The sequence below is a fragment of the Chlorocebus sabaeus genome, chromosome 15, assembly GCF_047675955.1.
Source record: "Chlorocebus sabaeus isolate Y175 chromosome 15, mChlSab1.0.hap1, whole genome shotgun sequence".
Classification (NCBI taxonomy): domain Eukaryota; kingdom Metazoa; phylum Chordata; class Mammalia; order Primates; family Cercopithecidae; genus Chlorocebus; species Chlorocebus sabaeus.
This window is the reverse complement of record NC_132918.1, coordinates 25,059,473-25,084,718: the sequence shown is the minus strand read 5'-3', so window position 1 is coordinate 25,084,718 and position 25,246 is coordinate 25,059,473. Positions and strand designations below refer to the sequence as shown.

The 25,246-nt window shown below is 31.0% G+C and overlaps 1 protein-coding gene across 1 annotated transcript in view; it reads right to left on the bottom strand.

Annotated features, from left to right (window-relative positions):
- Positions 1-25,246, bottom strand: part of SI (sucrase-isomaltase) — a 99,012-nt gene that overhangs the window by 17,178 nt on the left and 56,588 nt on the right. The window contains exons 26-39 of the mRNA XM_007972209.3: positions 24,685-24,839; positions 23,083-23,251; positions 21,477-21,573; positions 21,268-21,380; positions 21,054-21,179; positions 19,446-19,574; positions 18,627-18,737; positions 16,799-16,861; positions 13,199-13,315; positions 11,831-11,918; positions 10,795-10,933; positions 2,539-2,672; positions 420-454; positions 217-333 (exon numbers count right to left, since the gene is read on the bottom strand). Coding sequence (XP_007970400.3) covers positions 217-333; positions 420-454; positions 2,539-2,672; positions 10,795-10,933; positions 11,831-11,918; positions 13,199-13,315; positions 16,799-16,861; positions 18,627-18,737; positions 19,446-19,574; positions 21,054-21,179; positions 21,268-21,380; positions 21,477-21,573; positions 23,083-23,251; positions 24,685-24,839 — 1,593 coding nt within the window. The remainder of the gene's footprint in view (positions 1-216; positions 334-419; positions 455-2,538; positions 2,673-10,794; positions 10,934-11,830; positions 11,919-13,198; positions 13,316-16,798; positions 16,862-18,626; positions 18,738-19,445; positions 19,575-21,053; positions 21,180-21,267; positions 21,381-21,476; positions 21,574-23,082; positions 23,252-24,684; positions 24,840-25,246) is intronic.

Genomic DNA, 25,246 nt, shown 5'->3' with positions numbered 1-25,246 from the left:
GGTGAGGATTGTTACTCACACTCCAACTTCATATAGGCCCTGGTGTCTGTTGCTCCCCAGTTACTCAAAAAAAGTTCTTCCAGAGAATTTCCTCACTACTCCGAAATTATATATAACATCAATAAATATGCCAGCTAAATAGGCCATGTACACAAAAGTATAATGAAGAGTAGCCCAAGTAAGAAAATATTGAAAGTAAATGTAGTAATTACATACCCTAGTATTTGCGATGTTGTGATTCCTTGAGTATGGATAAAATGCTCCAAGTTGCATCCAGCGGGTACAGAGATGATAATCTGAGTTGTTGAAGAAACCACAGATGTCTGCTCCAGTCTAAAATACATTGCTATATTTAGTTAAATTTGAATAATTTATGAATATTTATAATTTATGAAGATAAAAGGAATAAAACTACTTACATATGATATTCCAAAGAGACTAAATTCCATCATACCTACAAAAGTTAGAAAATATATCTTAGAAAGTTATTATTTCATGTATTTTAATATTGGTTTTTATTTCTACTTATGAAGATGTTCTCTTTTTAATATCAACCTCCAAACATGAAACATTTTTCAGATTATGAATGTAATTATCTCATAATGCTTCTCATAATGCTAATACATTTTGACTTTGTAGCATTAGTGATATTTACAAAAATGAGATACTATAAGCTTCCTTGACACTTGCCAGGCGACATATCCAGAGAACAAATACATTATAAACACATTATACTGTGAGAAGGAAGTGGTGTCCACAGTTTCATTTTTGAAAATAAAGATGCTATTTCTGCAGTCATTTAACTATAGGTCTTATTGAACTATAGGTTAAATTTATTTCAGACTATCATTTGAAACAAATTGAATCATCCTTATTAAACAAAATCCTCTAAGGAGTAATCAATTCTATAAAATAGAATGAATGTGATTTCTGAGTTCTTATTTTAAAGGAATATTTCTAAGAATTAATTTTTTTCCTTGAATTTATTTATCAACAGTGAACAAATTTTAAGACTGAACATAGAGCACAAAAGTATTTATTTCCGGCCGGGCGCGGTGGCTCAAGCCTGTAATCCCAGCACTTAGGGAGGCCGAGACGGGCGGATCACGAGGTCAGGAGATCGAGACCATCCTGGCTAACACGGTGAAACCCCGTCTCTACTAAAAATACAAAAAACTAGCCTGGCGAGGTGGCGGGCGCCTGTAGTCCCAGCTACTCCGGAGGCTGAGGCAGGAGAATGGCGTGAACCCGGGAGGCGGAGCTTGCAGTGAGCTGAGATCCGGCCACTGCACTCCAGCCCGGGCTACAGAGCAAGACTCCGTCTCAAAAAAAAAAAAAAAAAAAAAAAAAAAAAAAAAAAAGTATTTATTTCCCTATTAAAATGATAATGTCTTATTTAGCGCTTATTCAATTATTGTCACAAATTTCTTTTCAAATTTGTCTCGAAAAGTTTCATTTTTTAGCATCTATCAGTGATTTATATTTCCTAGAATCTAGAATCCTTTAAATTTTAGTTTCAGAAGTACATTTGCAAGTGTATTATTTAGTAACTTGCTTGTCACAGGGGTTTTGTGTACAGATTATTTTGTCACCCAGATACTAAGCATAGTATTTGACAGATTGTTACTCAATCCTCACCCTCCTCTCACACTCCAACTTCATATAGGCCCTGGTGTCTGTTGTTACCTTCTTTGTGTCCATGTGTACACAGTGTTTAGCTCCCAGTTATAAGTGAGAACATGTGGTATTTTGTTTTCTGTTCCTGTGTTAGCTTGCTTAAGATAATAGCCTCCAGCTCCATCCATGTCCCTGCAAAGGCCATGATCTCGTTTTTTATGGCTGTATAGTATTCCATGGTGTATAGGTACCACATTTTCTTTATTCAGTCTACCATTCATGGGCATTTAGGCTGATTCTATGTCTTTGGTGAATAGTGAATTGGTGAATTCCATGTCTTTGATGAAGAATGTCTTTTGTGAATAGTATTGTAATGAACCTTCCTGTGCATATCTTTGTGATAGGATAATTTCTATTTCTCTGGGTATATAACCACTAATGGGATTTTTGGGTTGAATGGTCATTCTGTTTTTAGCTCTTTGAGGAATCGTCACACTGCTTTTCACAATGGTTTAATTAATTCACAGTACCACCAACAGTATATGTGTCAGCTTTTCTCAACAACCTTGACAGCATCTGTTATTTTTTGACTTTTCAGTAATAGCCATGAAATCTAGAATTTCTAGTCATTTTTCTTTATTGACTGTAGATGTTATCTTTGCCAGCTCCTGCCCTTTTCGGCAAGGAATCTGAGGCCAAAAACAATGACAGTATTTCCTCAAAATAAACTAGTTGGAGATCATTAGTTTCTGCACAGCACTCTCATCCAGCTTCCTGGCCCACTGTCTTTTTCTGATGCTCTATGCCATAAAGTGAAGAACAAAATTCTGAGGACTTACAAATTTTATGACCTAGCATCAGCAAAGGTGAATATCTAATAGAAAACACAAAATAATAATAAAGATGGTGACTTTCACTTACCAATGATTGATTTGTCCATGTTGTCCCATCGTGCATAGTTGTCTCCAAGCCAATGTCCTCCCCATCGTCCACCAGTAGGAAATGTGGAACGAGAAATTACAATCCCTCTTTTTCCCGTTGTCCTCTGCAATGCACTAATATAGTGGAGAAGTATTTTTGAGTTTTTACACGAGATATTTTCTCCAAATATATCTACTTATGACTACTTTGTAAAAAAAAAAAAAGTGATTTGTGGTGCTTATATTGTCTCTTATTACAACTGGCTGTAGATAAGTTTGTCTTCTCTCATTAAACTATAAAATCCTCAGAAGCATAAAGGACATCTTTTTCCCTTCCAACATTTACCAGAGTGACATGCAGGTATTAAGAGGCCTTTATATATTCCTTCAATGAATACAAGTTAAATCAACTATTAATTGAATGAAATCAACAAATTCATCACATCAAGGTTTTATTTTACTTGAATGTATTTTTAATAAAGGCCTATGCTCTAATTATTCGTTGCTCCAACCCTTCTCAACTGTAACATATCAACACTTAATGTACATATTACTGTGCAGAGAATGCCTACTATCATACTCTTTGCTTTAAAGGGTTAATTTGATGAGAACAAAGTATTCTTGGGTCTTAAAACTAAAAATAATTGATCTATTTCAATGTATAATCTATTGGAAGTAAGATCTTCTCAACAGAATGGGTTGTGTAAGTGAAATCATATGATTTATTTCCCTTCTCAGTCTTTGGAGAATTAATTTCATGACATGCATGTTAAAATATATTCTAGTTTTAGAAAAAAAGCAATAATTATTTTATATCATCTGCATCTATTTTCCTCTATCTCCCTTTTTTCCCCTCTGTCTTTCTCTCTGACTGAACACTGAGATTACATTATAAGAGTATTAATAACATTTTACTCTAATATTAGTTGGAAATAAAATTTTTTTTTTATATTACTCAAATAATTTGAACATGAATTAGAGCTACAGAACTATCTTAGAAGAAGATACCACAAAGACATAATCAGGCAGACTTTACTGGGCACTAACACATTATCAACAGCAATGAATCATTTCCTTGTTACTGCTGGATCCCAGTGTTTGCACATATATAAAGCCCCTTCCATGACACCGTGATATTCCTAAAATCAAGCACGATACTTTAGTCTTCCTTGCATCCCTTATATCTAATACAATTCTTGGCATGTAAGCTCAAGAAATTTTGGAATTAACAAATGTCTCAAGTCAAAAGTACAGGAAACTAAACATGTATTAAACAAACATAATATATGAAACCATCGTTTGCTAATAAAGGCAATATTATGTTAGTCAACTTAAAACTTTCTACTTCTAAATTGTCACTCTTTTAGAAGACCAAAAAAAGAAAATGATCTTCACTGCTTTATTTTTTCATAACAAATATAAAAGTGCCATTTAGGAATATTAATCTTTTAAATATACACTACATGCATTTTTTGAAATTTAATAAGAAATAAATATATAATATGAAGAGTAATAATTGGTGATAATTCTATAAATTTATATGAAAATGTGTTTTTGGAGTTTAGTTTGCAAACAAAATTTTGTTTAATATAAAAATTATTTACAAGGACAGGGTTGTCACAAATTCTTAATGTGTTCATATGCAAGAAAATTACGTTTCTGAAGAATTTCTTTTTTTTCTTTATTATATACCTTACACTTGCAAAAATTATTTACTGATACTTTAAATTAACAGCTGAATATATGCTTTCTCAGGTTTCTGATTGATAGGGATACTAAAGTAGTTTCACACAATGGGTACAAAGTTGTAGTTAGATAGGAAGAATAAATTTAGCAAAGTGACCATAATATATTGTATATTTCAGAATAGCTAAAAGAATTTTAAATTTTCTCACTACAAATAAATGATAAATATCTGAGAAGATAAATAAGCTAATTAGCATTATTTGATCATTTCACACTGTATAATGTATGAAAACATCACAATGTGCTCCATATTTACTATTGTTAATTGTAAATTAAAACTATAAAATAAATGAAGTATTTTCATAATAATTTTCTCTTAAGGGTATTCTAACCTCTTATATAAGAGGAATCTCCTCTGTAAACCTTCACACAGAATATTTATTTGGCACCACTAAAGATATAAATTTCAAACATGGTAAATATATTATAATTATTTCCAACATTGTTTCAATTTTACAAATTGCTCAGTCACAATTAACTTAGTTTAAGTTATTCTTGAGAAACACCTTTAAGCCAGAGAGCTTGTTCTTTGTTACTAGTTGACATTGGAGAGTTCAGCTTATAGGAAAGAGATATTTTTGTTGTGTGTTTATTATTGCCTACATGAGCATTTTCTTGAAATATATTTTAAAAATTAGAATATATCTTTGATTATTATAAAACAGTTTTTTATAGAAGTAAAACAATTTAGAAACGCTACATGTATATTACAAAAATGAAATATGTGAAGAGAATATTAAATTTAAAAATTTTAAACATATTTTTAAGCTTCCAACAATAAATGAGTATCTTTATTTTAGTCATAGTTTCTAAAAGAAAATGTTAAATTAATTAACTTGACTATTATCTTTAATTACTGATGAAATCAATTTATAAACATTTTCCAAACACTTCTATCTCATGACTGGATGGTGTTAAATTATTTTAGAATATAGACTGGTGTATAATAGAGAAACAAAATTATTACAGAATTGTTATCCTCAATTTTATGAAAACAACTCTTTGAAAAATCAAGGATATATTATTGAATTATTTTTGAAGGCAATATATTTAGTATTATGTATTTAGTATTTATTAGAAATATATATTTTCCCAATTCACATTTCAAATAGTCACCATTAGATCAGAAAATGTAATATCTGTTTTAATTTTGAAATTGGATAACAAGTATTTTGCAGGTTAAAATATTTTCATCTTGTTTTAGTGTATAATAAATTAATGAAATTTGAAATTTCCTTTAGTAAGAAGACAATGTGAAAGACTATATCATGGAAAGAGTTTTATAGATTCATATCTCAAATTTTACATTTTGATATACAAACTGTATCAATGTTCCATTCATCTGTATCATTCAGAATCTAATGTCTGGAAGACATGCATTTACTATCTGGTCTGGAGATGTACAGCTGATTAATAGAAAGTTACAGCTATAACTAAAGTAACTTCTACATTAGTGAAGAGGTGAGGTATACTGTGTTTGTTTTTCATAGACTAGTTTTTATTAAAAAAAAAATACAAGAGACCACTTCCTATAGTTTACAATTCCCCCACTTCAAAAAGACACTCTTATTTTTTCCAGAAAGTTGCATTAAATATAGCAAAGCAATGTAATTTTCCAAGTTGCAGATTATCCCCGTTTATAGGAATATCTGCAAAAATAATTTATAACTATTGACTTTTTCCATTCCATTCTATGATTATAAAACTCGGGCACTTATTTAAAAATTACATATTTAAACACAACCTAAGCATTCAAAGGGAGTCAAAGACATTTAATTTTCCAAGTCTCCTCTAATAAATAGTGTGTACTAATCCCTAACATCTTTAAAATTATTGGTAGAAATGAAAATATATGTGTAGTTACATAATCCTTGAATATTTGTCTGAAATTTGAACCCATAATTTGAAGTAGATTTTTAAATGTATTTCTTTCTACATTTGAAGAATAGGCTTTATTTCAGTACAACACTGAATTTTAAATTACAAGAGACAAGAGCAACTGAAGACTCAAAACTTTTGGTGTGGGATTTCTATATGAAGTTTTTTTCTATTTGCCATTGGTATCCATGATTCTTTCTGTAAAACTATTTGCAGTTTCTCAAGCTGATTAAATCCCATTTCTGAATCCATGCAATCGCTTCTTTTGTTGGGTTTCTTGTTTGTTTCATGTTAAGTGAAAGAGCACAGTATGTCAAGAAATAGCTAAATGTCAAATATGTGGCAGTTTGTAAGACAGAAAATATGTCACTAAAAACCAAAATGCTGTGGTCTGTATAACTTGAGAAAAAAAGTGTGTTTATAATTTGTTCAGTTTTCCTCAATGATAAACAGAAAGACTTTACTCTTCATAATTTGCTTACATGTAACATGTACCTTATATATAATATTCTTTTACATTTGTCAAGGTCTTTATACATGTGATTAATAATTAGTCTCTAAAATTTTCTGAGTTCAACACTTTTTTGTAACTGAAAAAATTAAAATATTAAGAAAGTATCTGAAACATGAAAAATTTAAGACTGTATAAATTAGGCTACTTAATACTTAATCCAGTTAATCTGCTCAATTTAAGTAATGTGGTTGAAACTTGCACTGAAAAATTTTATGAACAAGAGCAAAATTAGCACTAATAAGTATATGTATATTGATTTCATTTTCAAGGATATTCTATGGAAGATTGTGCTGACTTCCTCCTCATAATTTTACTTAAAAGTGGAAAGGGACCTTACATATGTTTTAAATATCTCTGCATATGGACTATTTGGAAATTTACCTGTATCTACCTTGAACTTATCAAAACAACTTTGATACCTGTGATTATAACAGGATAATGATGAATTTATTTAAATTTACTAAGCATCCACAATGTGTCAGGAACCATGTTTGACTCTGTAATGTGCTTCAGAAGTATACTTATTTCCTGTCTTCTGTGGAGAGGAATTATTTTTTTCAATTTTTGTTAAGCTACGTAGTTTCAACTCAAAGCACATAATTTTTGCCAATGAGATCATCAATTTTAAATATTTTGTTCTTTTTAATGTCTACAGTTTTAGTTAAAGTAAATTTAGCTGTCGATAATTATGCCCCAATATTGTGTTCCAGAAGGACTAATCAAAAGTAGTATTTGCCCCAATAAAAAGGCATTGTTAAATGCCAGTTTGTTCACTCTTAAAATAACTTAGTGTTTGGTGAACAAGTGAATTTTTGGTAATACATTCATCTATTCTGTGTTGATTAAGAGTTAATTGCTAGAAATAAGATAAGGTTTTACTAAGCGAGAAATGTTATCTATACTCTTTACTTCAAAATGCTTTTTATTCTTTTATCAACTTCAGTTATTTGTTAGAAAAGAAGTTTTCAACCCTGTGTGCTCATTAGAACTTCCTGGAAAAATTTTAAATATTCAGATGCTTAGGTTATAAAAAAGAACAATTAAATAATAATTTATTTAAAAATCACAAGCCTTCTGGTAATTGCAAGTGAAAAAACATACAACAGATATGCAAAATATAAAAAAAAACCAAGAAATCAAATAACACCAGAGAAAAAGGAAATAGGAAGAAATGAAAGAGGAATGAGAAGACCATTAAACAACCACAAAACAAATAACAAACGATGGGAGTTACGTCCTCACTTATCAGTAATGAAATTGAATATAAATGGACTAAACGCTCCAATCAAAAGACACAGAGTGACTAAACAGATTAAAAATAAAGACTCAATGAAACAGTCAACAAAGTGAAAAGATAAACCACAGAATGGGAGAAAATATTTGCAAAATACTCATTTGACAAGGGATTAATGACCAGAATATATAAGGAGCTCAAACAACTCTATAGGAAAAACTATTAATATTCTGATTTAAAAATGGGCAAAATATTTGAATAGGCATTTCTCTAAAGAAGATATACAAATGGAAAACAGGCATATGAAAAGGTGCTCAACATCACTGATCATCAGAGAAATGCAAATCACAACTACAATGAGATATCATCTCACCCTAGTTAAAACGGCTTTTATCCAAAAGACAGCCAGTAACAAATGCTGTGGAAGCTGTGGAGAAAAGGAAAAGCTCTTTCACTGTTGGTGAGAATGTAAATTCATACGACCACTGTGAAGAGCAGTTTGAAGTTTCCCAAAGAACTAAAAACACAGCTACTATATGATCCAGCAGTCCTGCTGCTGAATATGCATCCAAAAAAAAGATATATCAAAATGATATCTGCCCTCCTATGTTCATTACAGCACTGTTCACAATAGTCAAGTTCGGAAGCAACTTTAGTGTCCATCAATAGATGATTAGATAAAGTAAATACGGTACATATATACAATGGAATAATGCAGCTATAAAAAAGAATAAAATCGTGTCACTGGCAATGACATGTATGAAACTGGAAGTCATTAAATGTTAAATGAATTAAGTCAGACACAGAGAGACAAACTTCACCTGTTCTCATTTACTGTGGGTGCAAAAATTTTAAAAACACACAACACTGAACTCATGTATATAGACAGTAGAAGGATGGTTACCAGAAGCTACGAAGGGTTGTGTGGGGGTGAGGGGAAAGCAAGTGTTATGGTTTGGCTTTGTGATTCCACCAAATCTCATCAGGGATTGCAATCCCCACCTGCCAAGGGAGCAACCTGGTGGGAGGTGATTGCATCATGGGGGTAGTTTCCCCTATGCTGTTCTTGTAATAGTGAGTTAGTTCTCATTGGGGGCTGATGCTTTTAAAGTATGGCAGTTCTCCTGTCACTATCTCTGTCTCCTAAAGTCATGTAAGATGCACCTTGCTTCCCCTTCACATTCTGCCATGATTGTACGTTTCCTGAAGACTCTCCAGCCATGCAGAACTGTGAGTCAATGCAACCTCTTTAAATTGCCCAGTTTTTAAATAAACATCTTTAAATTACCCAGTCTCAGGTAGTATCTTTATGGAAGAGTGATAATAGACTAATACAGCAGGGATGGTTAATGGGTACTATATACACATATATGTATATATAGTTAGAACGAATAATATATAGTATTTGATAGCACAACAGGATGATAGTCAATAATAGTTTAATTGTGTACTTAAAAAGAAAAACCTAAAAGTTTAATGGGATTGTTTGTAACACAAAGGATAAATGCTTGAGGGGATAAATACTTCTGTTTTCCATGACGTGCACATGACACTTTAAAAAAAAATCTAAAACTTAAGAAGAAAATCTCCAAGTGATTATAATGTGTAGTTAAAAGCCAGGGATCTACAACTGTGGTGTCTAATATGGTAGCCACTAATTATTATTTCATATGTAATTATTTTATATTACTTAATTAAAATTAAATAAATTTTAAATTCTATTCCTGAGTCATACTAGACATATTGTTCAATGGTCATGTATGGCTGGTGAGTACCACATTGGCGCCCAGGATTATAGAAGATTTCTATGTATTTATTTATTTTTTCAGCCAGGTTCTTGTTTTGTTGCCCAGGCTGGAATGCAGTGGTAGGAGCACAGCTCACTGCAGCCTCAACTTCCTAGGTCCAAGTGATCCTCCTGTCTCAGCCCGCCAAAGTGTTGGGATTACAAGCATAAACTACTGTGCCTTGCCAGAAAATTTCAATCGTTGAAAAACTTGTGTTGGAAAGTGCTGATAAAGAATTGATTTTCAGTGAATGGTCTGTATTCCATCATCATTGGCCTTACATAAATGTTTGTTAAAAATGCAGATAATTAGTATGATCATTAATATTTCAGAAGTTCAAGATCATTAAAAATGCTCTCATTTACTAATAATAAATTTATTTATTTTGTGTTTTTATTTTTATTTTGAAACAGAGTCTTGCTCTGTTGCCATGCTGGAGTGCAACGGCACAATCTCGGCTCACTGCAACCTATGCTGCCCAGGTTCAAGCTATTCTTGTGCCTCAGCCTCCCGAGTAACTGGGACCACAGCTCTGCACCACCATTCCTGGCTAATTTTTCGTATTTTTAGCAGAGATTGAGTTTCACCATGTTGGCCAGGCTGGTCTTAAACTCCTGGTCTCAAGTGATCTGCCCGCCTCGGCCTCCCAAAGTGCTGGGATTACAAGCGTGAGACACTGTGCCTGGCCTGATAATGAATTCAAATAACAAATTTAGGCAAACATTTGGTGCTTTATGTGTTAATGACATCAAATTATATGTTATTAACTCATTTACTAACATTACTCTAGTATTATTTATTGAGCACCTACAATTTGCCAGGCACTATAATGGGTACATAATGAGGAACAAAAGACAAATGGTCTAGGATTTATTTTGGGATAGTATAAAAATTAAAATAACAACAATAAAGATATTTCGATAAATTAGATAGAAAGAAACACAATTTTTCTAAATTCTATGAAGGAAGAAGTTACAGAGAACAATTGGAAAGTAAAGGGATACAAGAGAAGATTGTTGGGATGGTTAAAATGATAGCATTAAATGTAAGATCCAAAGAATAGAAGAGTCAGAGGGGATAATTCAGAACATTGCTTACTCATAAGTAGGTTTCATTTGTGACCATCCATAGAGATTGTGAACATCGTAATGCAAAACTGATGTTCCATCACTAAGAATCTGCTCAGTTTCCATGCACATTGTTCTGAAATGTAATCCATCGGTTCTTTTTGTGAGTTCTGGAAAGAATCAGTGAAAAAATATTAATGTGTTATACAGTTCCCTACAATGTAACGTGTAACTCATAATTATATATTCTTTGGCAAAGATATTAAAAAGTGTTTTATAATAGCTATTTATATTTTAACCATGTGTATACTTTGTATGAGTTAATTATAAACTTAAATGGTCTGAAATTGTAACTGAATTACATGAATTAATAAAAACCTGGAAAATAAGTACACTCCTCAATGTCTACTCTTTCTAGTGCATTTAGATGGAAAACACTGATTAGAGTCTTATTAAAAATTCACTTGGTATCATAAAGCCCAGAATTTAAGGACTAGGCAAATGTTATAACACTGCCTTTCGATTCACTTTTTCTCAGTTTAAGATTTTTTTTCCAGAGTTTTGCCATCACTTTAGATGCTAATAGTTTGCGACGTTTTCTGCCTGCATAAGAGAATGATGATGAATATGAAACATCACATTAATCTTCATTTCCTTCTATGTCAAAGGTAAACAGAGAAGTGTTAGTATTCTTTCCCTTATCCTTAGTAAAGAAACACTTAAAAAAAAATCCTTTCAAAATAACTTCATTTGTTTATCTTAAAGAGTATTTAACATTTTTGAATTTGGGAAAATTATTAAGCAAACCAAAATAACAAATTCAAACAAATTTAGAATTGTGCTTGAGTAGATAACATATATTTGTAGATTTTTTTTTTTTCAAAATAGTGTTAAACAATATTGGTAATGGGTTAAGGTGTGGTCCAGTGTGTGGGTGGGTAGTGAAAATTGGGTGTGTAAATCCTAATCCCTACATTCTATATATATCTAACATATATATATGTTTATATTATATACCTATTAAATTATAATAACATAATATCAAAAGCATACCAACAATATTGTACCTGGGAAATAAGGTGGATAATTTAGTTGCGTATTTCTGCATTGATTAATAGTTGTTCCATTTACAAAACTTGATGGCTCATTCATATCCTTAAAAAAAAGACGACAGAGAAAGATAAACAAAAAATAAATTTACAACATATATTCTGAAAAGAGCTAGTTTAAAAAGTAAGTAGGTTGGCATATTTGAACAATGTTACATATACTCACTATCCTAAACAAACAAAATTATAAAACATCTCAATTATATTAGTTGATCTTGTTCGCTTTTTTCAGTTTCCTTTTGAAAAATAAAATGTTCTATTTTCTCTGTATTATTCATTATACCTATAAAAAGGTTTATTTTCATATTTTTAAGACCTAGCATTATAATAGTATGTGCCTTATCATCTCCTTCCCCTCCACTCCTGCCCTGAACCTGATACCAATTGCTTTTACTGCTAAAACTACAAGATATATTAATAGTTTACAAATGCAGATAATTTCAAGAAGTATCACCATTGAGCACATATCTCAGAATCTCAGTAGCCATATATAAAAGAATCATGATCTAAATAAATAAGTAAGCTACCATTTAAAATGGATTGCCTCCACCTGAAAACAGATAATTTTCTCTGGATCCAGATGTCATTCTCAGGAATATACTTAAGAGAATCCCTTTTAGTATACCAATTGATACATGTAATAAACATAGATGTTCCATGAATTTTTTAACAAAATATATGCTTTATAAGATCTTATAGCCACAAAGTTTCCACATGGTGACATCTGTATAAAGCTTTCTTCAATTTCAAAAATAAGTAAATTAATGCTTTACACTGGAAAAATCAACAAATTAAAAAATTTCACCTCCAGAAATTGAAATATATTACATGAAATTTTCTGTATTAAGCACTTACTTGTAGCAAAGTAAGTTATTTTTATGCTATCTCAAAAATATATTAATAAAACTTTTACTACTAACATTTTAAGGTTACATCAAAAAAGAAACTTTAAAAGACAATGTTACCAAATTTAAGAAATTTTTATTTCTTATACAAAGGACTAATGGTTATTTAAGCCTGAGACTTATTCCTATATTAGGTAAAAGTAAAATAAATGTTTACAAGTATTTATTAATATATATAATAAGAGGGTATTTTGCTTTTTGAATTTTGCAAATTGAAAGAGTCCAGGAAATAGCATCCATACACATAAATTTAATTTTTAAAACTGTAGCAGTCCTTTGCATAAGAAAATTCTATGGGGGAAAAAAGTGAACTAGTTTTCAAGTAAAATATTTTATTGACATTATTTGAGCCAAGTATGAATTTTGCATAATCACTGTACAACAAATAACTTAAAACGTAGATTGTTCAAAGTTTACTTACAATCCACAAACCATCAAACTTCATCTTTTCATTGTAAAAGTCCACAATTTCTCTGGCCCACCATTCTGCTGTGGAAGTTCTGAAGAAATCTGGAAAAGCTACATGAGCTCTGGAAGCCTGTAAAACCAAAATTTAGACTCACATTTGGAAAGTCTTAAAGAGAGATTATATACATATAAATCTAAATGTATCTGGCAGATTCACAAGTCATGTATGACTGATAATGAAGGCAATTGACATCAACCTTAATTACATAAATATATGTGGTTTCCTCCTCATCACTTTAATAAAGAGGGATGTCAGTGGAGAGAATAGAGCCGTCTTGGGATCCTATGTGAATTATAAAGGAACAGTTCAGAACCCACAAAAGCATATTTTTAGTGCTTCCTAGAGTAATGAGGAAGCTTTTTTTTCACTATTACTGTAGAGCCCATACTTCAGGTTTACCTTTATGGAGCACAATGAAAGAGCAAAGGGCCATAGTAAAGCCTGTTTTTATACAGCTTCCTCACTTCCCAGAACCATCTCACCACCCTAATCAACTGCTTCTTTTTCATCTTTCACTTCTAATCCTTTTCATCCCAGCAGAGAAGAGGTGTTTTATTCCAGTCTCTACTAAGAATATTCCCTACTTGCCAGTTGAAACATATAAGTTCCAGTGTCAGAGTAACCGTGCCTTAGCAAAAGATTGACCTGCAGCTAAGTTAATTGGATATGTCTCAAAAACATGACATGACAACCTGGATGCTTTTTTGGCACATGTTAAGATTCTGTTGTAATTGCCTTAACAGTCTTCTCCATGAAGAGGATATAGGAGGACATAAAGAAAATGCAGAGAGTGGGGAAAATAGAGATTTACAAAATATGTATGATGGAATTTTTTTTTTTTTTTTTTTTTAAGATAGAGTTTTGCTCGTTGCCCAGGCTAGAGTGCAATGGCATGACCTCAGCTCACTGCAACCTCTGTCTCCCACGCTCAAGCGATTATCCTGCCTCAGTCTCCAGAGTAGCTGGGATTACATATGCCCCCCACCACACCCATCTAATTTTTTGTATTTTTAGTAAAGACGGGGTTTCACCATGTTGGTCAGGCTGGTCTCAAACTCCTGACCTCAGGTGATCCACACGCCTCGGCCTCTCAAAGTGCTGGGATTACAGGCATGAGCTACTGTGCCTGGCCTCTGATGAATATTTTTAGGAGTAGAAAGGGACTTACTTTTATCATCTTACCCATTAATTACATTTTACTCATAAGGACAGAAGGCTTGGTGGGATTATATTGAATATTTTCCATGCAAGAATCTCCCTTATGATAATTAACAACAAATGGTAGCGCCAGATCTTGTTTATTCATTTTCACTTTTCTTCTCTTTACATAATTCATTTTTTTTTTTTTTTTAGTTTAACTTATTCTATTAGGTGGCTGCTTCTATCCCTTAAATAAAAGCATTGATTATATCCAGAAAATCAATCAGGTACATGTAATCCAACACTCTTGATACCTTTTGTGGAAGAGAATCCGAAAAGATTCTGCATAAACCATTCTACATAAATTAACCTGTCCTCTAATACCTATATAAAAATTGATGCTTTTCTCTCTAGTGGTACACAATATTACTCAAGAATAGTGGGCAGAACTCAAGTTGAAATAACACTTTTTCCTCAATGACAAAGTTTAGTAGGTTCAATTATTTGACTCTGTTTTAGAAGTAGTTTGGGGTAAGTTTTAAGCTCCCAAATTTTTTACACTTACCTAAACTTGTATAATTTAATGATTATAAATTCATCTGGCTAAAAGAAGGATCACCAACTCTTAGTTTTGTGGACATTTTTCTATTCATTTTGTATTTTTCTTTTAATTTTTACTCCTCTAATCCTTATTCTCTTCCCTCTGCTAACTTTAAGTTTATTCTTTTTCTACTTCATTGAGAGGTAATGTTAGGTTATTTATTAGAGATTTTTATTATTTTTAATGTGGGTGTTTTTTGTCATACACTTCCCTCTTAGTACTGCTTTTGCTGCATCCCAGAAATATTTTTGCTATGTTGTATTTTTATTTTTGTTTGTCTGAAGAAATTTTATAATTCTCTTTTGATCTTTTCTTTGTTCCACTGGATGTTCAAAAGTGTGTTGTTTAATTTCCACGTATTTGCGAATTAACTTATTTCCTTTTTCTGATTTCTAGTTTAATTTCATTGTGTGGAAAAGATAAATGGTATGTTTTCTATCTTCTTACAATTTTTAAGGCTTATGACTTAACCTGTGATCGCTCTTAGAAAATGTTCTATGGGCACTTGAGAAGAATGTATATATGGCTGCTTTTGAGTGGAAAGTTCTATGTATGTCTGTTAAGTCCATTTTGCCTACAGTGTTGTTAAAGACTGCTGTTTCATTGTTGATTTGCTCTCTGGTTGTTCTATTTATTATTGAAAGTGTGGTAACAAAGTCTTCAAACATTATTACATTATTGCTATTTCTCATTTCAGTTCTGTTAATGTTTGCTTTAAATATTTAAGTGTTTTAATGTTGGGTGCATGTATTTATAATCATTGTATCTTCCTAATGAATTGACCCTTTTGTCATTATATAATGACCTCTTTTGTCTTTTGTGACAGTCATTGACTTAAAATTTATTTTCTCTGATATAACTATAGCCACTCCTGTTCCCTTTTGGTTATCATTTGCATTTAATATCTTAGTTATTCTTTTTGCTTTCAAGAATGAATGTTTAGGATATTATACTGAGTAAAATAAACCAGTAACAGAAAGACAAATGTTGTATGACTCAACTTACATGAAGTATCTAAAACAGTTAAACTCATAAAACATAGGGTAGAATGGTAGTTGCCCAGGACTGTAAGTGGAGGGAAATAAGGACTTGCTAAGAAACAGGCATAAAATCTCAATTATGCAAGGTAAATAAATTCTAGAGATCTGCAGCACAACATTGCCCCTATATTTTACAATGATTTATTATATGCATAAACATTTATTAAGATGGTAGGTCTCATGTTAAGTGTTATTACTGTAATAACTTTTTTTTTTTTCTTTTTCTTTTTTTTTTTTTTTTTTTTGGTTGCCCAGGCTGGGGTATAGTGGCGTGATCTAGGCTCACTGCAAGCTCCACCTCCCAGGTTAACACCATTTTCCTGCCTCAGTCTCCCAAGTAGCTGAGACTACAGGCTTCTGCCACCACAACTGGTTAATTTTTTTTTTTTTTTTTTGTATTTTTAGTAGAGATGGGGTTTCACCATGTTAGCCAGGATGGTCTCAGACTCCTGATCTCATGATCCACCTGCCTTGGCCTCCCAAAGTGCTGGGATTATAGGCGTGAGTCACCTTGCTAGGGCATAATTTTTAAAATAAAAGAAGGAATGCTTGGATTAAATAAAGCAAAATATAAAATTGCTTAATAGGCTGATTTATACTTTGTTATTTAGGAAAATTAGGTAAATTTGATCTAAATATGGTCTGATATAGATAACTTAAAATGGCCATCTATTTTTAAAGAAAAGAATTCAAATTGAGTTAATGATTAAAATAATGAAGTCTAAGTTTTGAATTTCTTTTCATTATATAGTTAGCCAAAGTAAAACTTACATTAACAGCTTCATCTTCAGTTAGAGTTTTATCTATTGTTATATTGGGCAAATCTGGCCAAACCTACAAGAGATAAGACATGGAAAAGCAGATCAAAACATAGTCAACATGATATGATTCCTATGTAAATGAAGTGTAATGGAGTTTTAGAGGCATATTATTAACTCAAAGTCTTCAGATCTGTAATCCCTTCAAATATCATTATTATTGGCATACATATCATTTGCAAACTATTCCCATTTTCCATGTTGGTCTACTCTTTAATATGGCAAATACAAAATAGAAATGTCAACCTTTATGGTAGTTAGTGATTTTGAAAATAATACTTATGAATACATATGAAATACATATGAAAAAAATAATATTTTTCATATATGCAAATTTAATTTAATATAGTGTATTTGAACTACATCTAGAATTACTCCAGGGTTAAAAACTAAAAGCAGTTTTTTTTTGTTTGAAAGGAAGAAAAGATCTGATTGAATAATGTCATGCTGAGTCAAACATCCCATTGACTTTCAGAATTAATACTAAATCCTCCTCTCCCTACATCCCACCACTATTCTCAGCCTGACATCATTGCCTACCAACATTTTTTCTTCCTTCTCCTCCAATCAGAAACACACAAAACAGAGCTCAAATTCAGTTTGCCGAAAGCTCTGGAAATTTGAATCTATATTGTAGAAGTTAGAAAGTCCTATATAAAAATATAAATAATCCATCAAAAAGAAATTATTTACAAGAGATTAGCTACTGACAGAGAATAGTGCTCTAAAGGAAGGGGAGAAAGGGTAGAAATCTGACAAAATGTGTAGAAATACAGAATGAGGAGAAAGTAGGGAATTAAAAAAAAAACCTTCTGGACTAATACGCCTCTCAAGTAGCTGGGGCTACAGGCTTGCACCACTATGCGTAGCTAATTTTTAATTATTTTGTAGAGACAAGGTCTCCCTGTGTTGCCCAGGCTGATCTCGAACTCCTGGGCTCAAGAGATCCTCCTACCTCAGCCACTCAAACTGCAAGCATTACATGCATGTGCCACTGTGCCCAGCCCTGTCTATATTCTTCACTCAGCTTTCTCTAATGTTAACATGTAATATAACAATAGTGAACTTATCAAAACCAGGAAATTAATGTTGATACAGTACAACAAACATTTACTGAACATGTTTGCATTTCACAGATTTAATCACTAATGTCTTAATATCAGTCCAAGATTCAAAAAGCCTCTCATATTTCATTTAACTGTGTCTCTCATCATAGATTTTTTGAGGATTTTATCATTGTTGTTCATTCTAGTTATTACTATGAGATTTTTTCTTGATTGCTTTATATAAAAGTCAAATCAAAATATTTTTGTAGTATATTAATATATCAGGTCTGAATATAATTGCTTATATAAAATACAGTGAATTATACTTCATGATCTAAGTTCTAACTATAAGTATAGCTGTCAAAACATGTTGTTGCTACTATTAACAGTATATTTTTAAGAAAAGTGAACATTTAAATATCTTGCAGTACAGAATAATGAGTAGCCATCTTACTAATGGTAGTTTTATAATAAATTACAAGTGGTACCAAGAAATATAATAAAATACATCTTAAAATTAAACAAATCATATTTGGACATGTGATTTATATGAATTCTTTCTTTGTGTCTAATAATTTGGAATGAACCAAAGACTGCACATTATTTTATTAGTTATTAAATCATTACATTTCTGTATAGCTCTCATGAATGTTTTTAACTTTTACTAATTAAATGGAAACTTTCATTGAAATATAATTTTTGTATTTATTCCATTTCAAGATATCGATTTAGTACCTTTGCCCAACAAATATCATTGGTGTTTGGCCATTTGACAAAGACATCATTCTGCTGTCCTCTTTCAAATGCAGGGTAAGTCCTTGTTTCATTTCCTGAAATTGCTGGATCCTAAAATTAAAATGAAATATAAACAAAGTACACATGAAAAAAAGCATAACTACTTGGACAGTGGTTATGAAGCATAAGTTTTCATTACTACATTATCATAATAATGTGCTCTCACATGAAATGACAAATGATATAAACATCAGTGTTCTAGCTAGATTGCCCTCCAAATTTCTTAGAAGGAAATTCTAAGGACTGTCAGAAATGCATTAGCTATCATTTCAAGCAAGATTAGTAGAGGTTTTTGTTTTTATTTCTATGGTGAGCTATCTGGCTACCTAGCTTACTTCCTATGTTAGTGATAAAAAATTATCCTCACTGAATCACCAATCTGAAGGCAAATTTTTAAATACGAAAAACATCAGAAGCAATACCAGAGAAAGACTTAATAATTATATAAAAATAGAAACTCTACCATTACATTTTGATAACTCCCATAAATAGAGACCTATTTGTAGCTTGGATGATAACTAGAAAACAGCTTGCCTTTAACTCAGTTTTGGATTTAAACCTCTAGGGATATACCTAAATAAAAAGGTAGCTGATCACAACCCATGCAAATAAAATGAAGTGCTAAAGGAAAAGAGTTTTAGATTTGGGAGTATTATTCAAAGTTATATACTTTCTATTTCTGAAACACCTTCCCCCTCCTCATTTTAGGAGAATTAATAGAAACAAGAAATAAGACCCAGATAAACGCCAAGTACTGACCAGGATAATAATGTATCTCATTCCTTCTCCTCTTATTTTGTCAACAAACTGAGGAAGGTCCTGGAATGCTTCACCAATTGTAAAGTCTAGCTGCCTTTCCATGTAATCAATGTCTGTGTACTGAACATCCTGAAATACACAAAAAAATCATCACAGTATGGCAAAAAATACAAAATAGTAAGTGTATCATATTTTATTAGGCTTATAAAAGTAACAGCAATATGAAAGTTTGAGCTCCTCCTCACTAGATCTTAAAAAGAATTAAGTGGTTTACTGTTCAAGGAATAAAAGTAGCATGTAAAGATATGAGGTATTCTAAGAACAACTTTCTATAAATGTTCTGTTTTGTTGACAGTTCATTTAGTAATTTTGATTTAGAGGTAAAAACTGTTCTAAATTGATATATATTATGTAATTTTCAAAGGAAACAGACACTGGGCAATAGTATTTATGATGCTATGAAATTAGGTTAAATGACAAATAGGAATTTTGTACAGTATATACAGAAAGAAGTGTTGCTGTTTCTGGGAACTATACAGCAAATGTTGGATAATTTCAAACAATTCTAATATTGGCAAAAGGAGTATTACTAATTACATCAATTACTATGATCTGGTTCTTGTAATATCCATCAAAGTCATTTTTAGGATAATAGCCCTGCTTATATAAACAACAATTGCTGTAAGATAGGCAATTGCAAGTATGTTTAAACCAACAAATATTTGCATTATATCATGGAATATTCTATTTAAGCCTAAATACAAAATTTGTTAATTATTTGATATTATTTGACATTATCTCAATTTCTTCTTCAAGGTATCATAGAAAGTATGGTCAATAATGTATACCTCCTTTTAAATAATAAATTTCCACTTGCATGTTTCTATATGGTCAACATACGTAATTAATTTCCCATGCTAGTTATTCAAGAACCCTATATTGGACCCTACTATAAATACCAATGTCTTATAATGAGGTTTTTCTGATTGTTCTTAGAATAAACTCTTATATATCAAGTCTTCTATATTTTAATGTTTAGGTGTTGCCAGCAGCAACCCAAGGTTCCCTAATTTTGCTAAATAATGAGGAAATTTAGAGATTGATCATCTGTGGATACTTTGGAATATTTAGCTTCCTGAATATTGAGTGAATCTGTATTATATATTACAACTATTATCTATTCCAGGGCAAAAAAAAATTATTTCCACATCCAACTTTTTCTCCGGTTGATGATACAGATTCTTATCTTGTTGACAATACACATTTCTGTGAACTCTAACATGAAGAGAACATAGTGACTGCCTGTGCAACCCAGAGTTTGTGAGAGGAAAGCAAGTGCACAGTGACTTGTTTAGCACAACACAGCATGATATAATTAGGGAGGGAAAAGGAAAAGGAATGGTATTTCTTCCTCTGTTTTATCTGTCTGACAAAGACACTGTATATAAATCTCATACCCAATACATAAGGTGCTAGTAAAAAAACGAAGCACGTCTAATTAGTTTAAAGTATAATGCTTAAATTAATTTTAAAGTACACATGTTTAATTATTTCATTCTACTTTTACATATTACATATTTAACATTGTTTTAAAATTGATATACATACATAGGGGATGTTCGCAGCCACCATACTGTCATATAATTCCTGAATCTCTGAAGTATTTGCATATCCATAACGACATAACTGGAATCCCAAAGCCCAATAAGGTGGCATGACTGGATGGCCAATTACCTTCAAAAAAAAATTCACGTGTGAACTAAGAGAATTACTTGATGCTATAAACATTTTTAATTTTGTTTAAAGAAATATGCAATCATACTTCATGGTATTGCTTTGTTGAAACTTCTGGAGTTGGGCCCAAAAACATATAAAAATCCAAGATTCCTCCAACTGTGCGGTAAGTTAGAGCAGGAGTTGGCTGGAATGTAACATCTGGAAATCCAAAATAAGATTCCATTTTTATCTACATGTATTAGTTTATAAAAAAGTCACATAAAATAAGAGATATTCAATAAATGATGTTTTTACCCATTGCATTGCTGTTGAGTAAGAGAACACTGTGAGCATTGCCTTCCTCTTCCAGAGCCATATAATAGGGATGAAATCCATAGGAATTAAGTTTGTACTGAAATATAAAAATTAAGCAAATATATTTTAAGTAACAATAGCATGTGAATTTAATCAATGTTATTTTACAATTTATTATATAATCAAGCCGTGGTATTTAAATTCCTCTTTTCCCGAACCTTAAACCATGCTTCAGTTAAAATAAATGTGTCTCCCTAGAAAATAATTGTTTAAATTTTTCCTGCTTTAGAGTAGTTTACAAATATTTTTATATAATATTTGTATATTAATAGAAATTAATATACAAATATGTAACAACCACAAATGCTTCCACGTTATCTGATGTAGAATACTATTGCCATTAGAGTAGTTTGGTTTCTTTCCAAAGGTTATATGTTTAACTTATCTATAAACTGGTATTTTTTCCATAGTAAAATGTCCTAGAAATGATAAAAGTGATGAATACAATTAAACTGTCCAGAAAATATCTTGTTTATATATTTTATATTTATAGAACATTTACATTTTTATATTTACAAAATATTTAATTCATTGTTTCATACTGTAATCATAGTCAGATATTATTAGATTATATACTTTTGATTCTTAATATAATATATAAAATTACCATTGAAAGTGATTTTGTAGTAATTTATTTTCAGTAATATACAAAATTACTAGTGAAAGTAATTTTAGATACCAATAATCAAAAGTATATTAATCTAACAATATCTGTACAAATGCTGAAGGGATTTTAAGAAATCAGTTTTGGTAAAACGTATTCTTTCAAGTTAGTGTTAATAGAAAACAGCCTTCAATAACCTAACTTTGGAGTATTATGTTATAAATGCAAGCTCTTTGAGCACCTAACAATAAAAAATGCTTACAATAGGATGCAAACTTATAGTATGCTACTGAGTATATCCTTTTAAGTACACATCACATGTGAAAAATACAAATAGAATAATTTTTGTTAAAATATATTTTTATGATATGTTTGGAATATTATAGATAATATTATTTGTTGTACAGTACATTAAATATTCATAAAATGTGTTGTATTAACAAGACAAATCTTTGGAAAAAGTGTCATGACTACATAAAAACACATTGTAAAGATGTAATTTGCAATTGGGCCACATAAAATTACACAACTGCAACTGTGGTTTATAAAGGGAAAAAAGATCAAATCAGTATCTGAGAAGTAAAAAACAATCAAGGAAACCGTTAGGCAGATATTTTCTATACTGTAGTAAAGGTAAACTTGACTGGGAATACAGAATCAGCATATCCTTTCTATGCATTTGAAACAGTTAAGGTATGAGTCAAAGCCTGGCTTCTCACAGTAGTCAAGCAAATTGTTATCCATCCACTCCTCTGCTTCCACCTGTAATTTCTGGTGACTTTTTGGGTTTGTTTCTCAGAAAATTGCTATAGCTGCTCTGGAGATCGCTAACTAATGCCTTTGTCATTACTTCAATTCTAAAGCACAAGCCTATAAAGAAGTGGCTTGGATTCTACTCATGGTCTTAGTTGCCTCATGGAGTGGTCACATGTTGGTACCTACACCAGGGGGTTGGTCTCTTGTGAACATTCCCCAAGTATGCCAGTTCAGATCTCGCTTAAATGCTGTATGTTCCACTTCCCCAAAACCATATATGTATTCTGATGGCAGGCGAGTCGATATTTGAATGAACTGATCATTAAAAGCAAATCCAGGCAGCGAAGAATCCCAACTGAAAACAAAAGAAAATAAAGCTATGTCTGTCAAAATATATGCAAAATAGTATCACAAATGATAATGGTAATTCTTAGATTATCAAAAAATCAATATTTTTTCTATATTCCTAATTATACCCAGGTACCAAATGGAAATAGATAACTATTCTAATACATTTTTTCTTTTAGCTAAGTTAAGGAATATGTAAAATATGTTTCGTACACTTATAGGGGAATCATAAATAATATGATTGTACATGTCTTTCTTTAGACAAGTATTCCTTTTAAAAATAAAATTAATATGAAATCATCAATGACTCAGTAATGTGTGACCTAGAAATTAAAAGTTCTCAATTTTCTTGCTCCCTTGAGTTAATCACAGTACACTTTTTTCTACATGTAGAATAAAAATAAATCAATATTATAGTGAATTTTAAGTTTAATGGATATTTAAATGTTGAACTCTTGCCAATTACTACTCCCAATTGAGTTTTTCTTCCTTTATTTTATGTTCATAAAAATAGCTGTGTATGAAGTAATGTGTTTCAAGAAACATATTATTCAGCTCATTTGCAAGAACATAAAGGAGGATGGAAAGTAACATTGGCAAGAAGAGGAAACGTAAGTATTACAAGTAATCTGGGCATATTTTAACTTTTTATATTTATTATTTTGGAAAACTAATTGGGAATAATGCTTGCCAAATGACAATGAATAATGTCCTTGCACCAAGATATTTTTATAAAATGACTTAACTTCACACGTTTTTGAGCAAAAATATTGTCATAACAACAAAATTATTAAAATGATCCAGATACAGTTTTAGTCATTATTTGTACATATCCTGACAATACCAGAAAACATCCTGATAACATCATCTAAGGAATGGCATGGCAAATTTAAATTACATAAAAGTATATTTCAATATATTATAGTTTCTAGATATTTTGAATAAAGACCATAATTTTAAAATTAAATTTATTCATTGTAACATAAATATATATCTAGACTTATGTGTTGTAACTTATTTTCACTAATACATGGCAGATAAATTATTAATTCTATCAGATTCAAGCACCAATAAACTATTTCAACAGTTTTAATAAATATTTACTTCATTTGTTTCCAAATACTTATTTTTGCCAACACTCATCATGCTTTTTAAAAGAGGTTTTGGTTTTGGTTCTCAACTTGATTAGAAGAATGAGTCTGATACTAATAGTGAAATTGAACACCTCTAAACTGTAGATAAAATTGTGGGTCAATCCTTTAAAATAGTCTCATGGACTATGTTTAGCTAGAAATATTAAAATGGGCAAAGTTATTTAACAGAACTTAAATTTTTTTGTGCGATGCTACTCTAGGACAGTGAAGGTTGTTAATCATTTTACTTTTCCCATCTTAAGCTGAAATTAAAATATCCTTTATATCAAATCATTCAATCACTTACATAACTCTTCCACTGCTTCTGCGTCGAATCTGGATGCCAAAAGGATTTTCCTTGATTTCAACATCATAAAGTCTGTTTTCATAAGTACTTATTGGGGCGTTTGGAATGTTTAACGGTACTGGAACTTCATATCTCTTATTTTGGGGATCATAAATCTATTGCAGATAAGTAGTAAAAAAGTTTACTCTGATTGCTGACATAGCATGTACATGTCATGAAATAATTTAAATAATGTCTCAAATTAGAATATTTAGAATTTTTCTCCATATAATTTCTAACTCTACATTCATGGTCCATATAACCATATCAATATAGAATTTCATATACACATTTATAATGGGACCAAACTGAGTACTGCATTTTTGAACCTTTAAAAATTATTTTGTGATTTTTTTTCTATACAATAAGATCAAAACAGAAATTTTAGAGCTAAATATTCTATAGTATGGGTATACCAAAATTATTTCATGGTTAAAAACAGAAATTGTTTCAATATTTTTTGTCATACCTATGATTATACAATAAACCCTAATGCTAATTTATGTTTATTTGTGTTTTTATT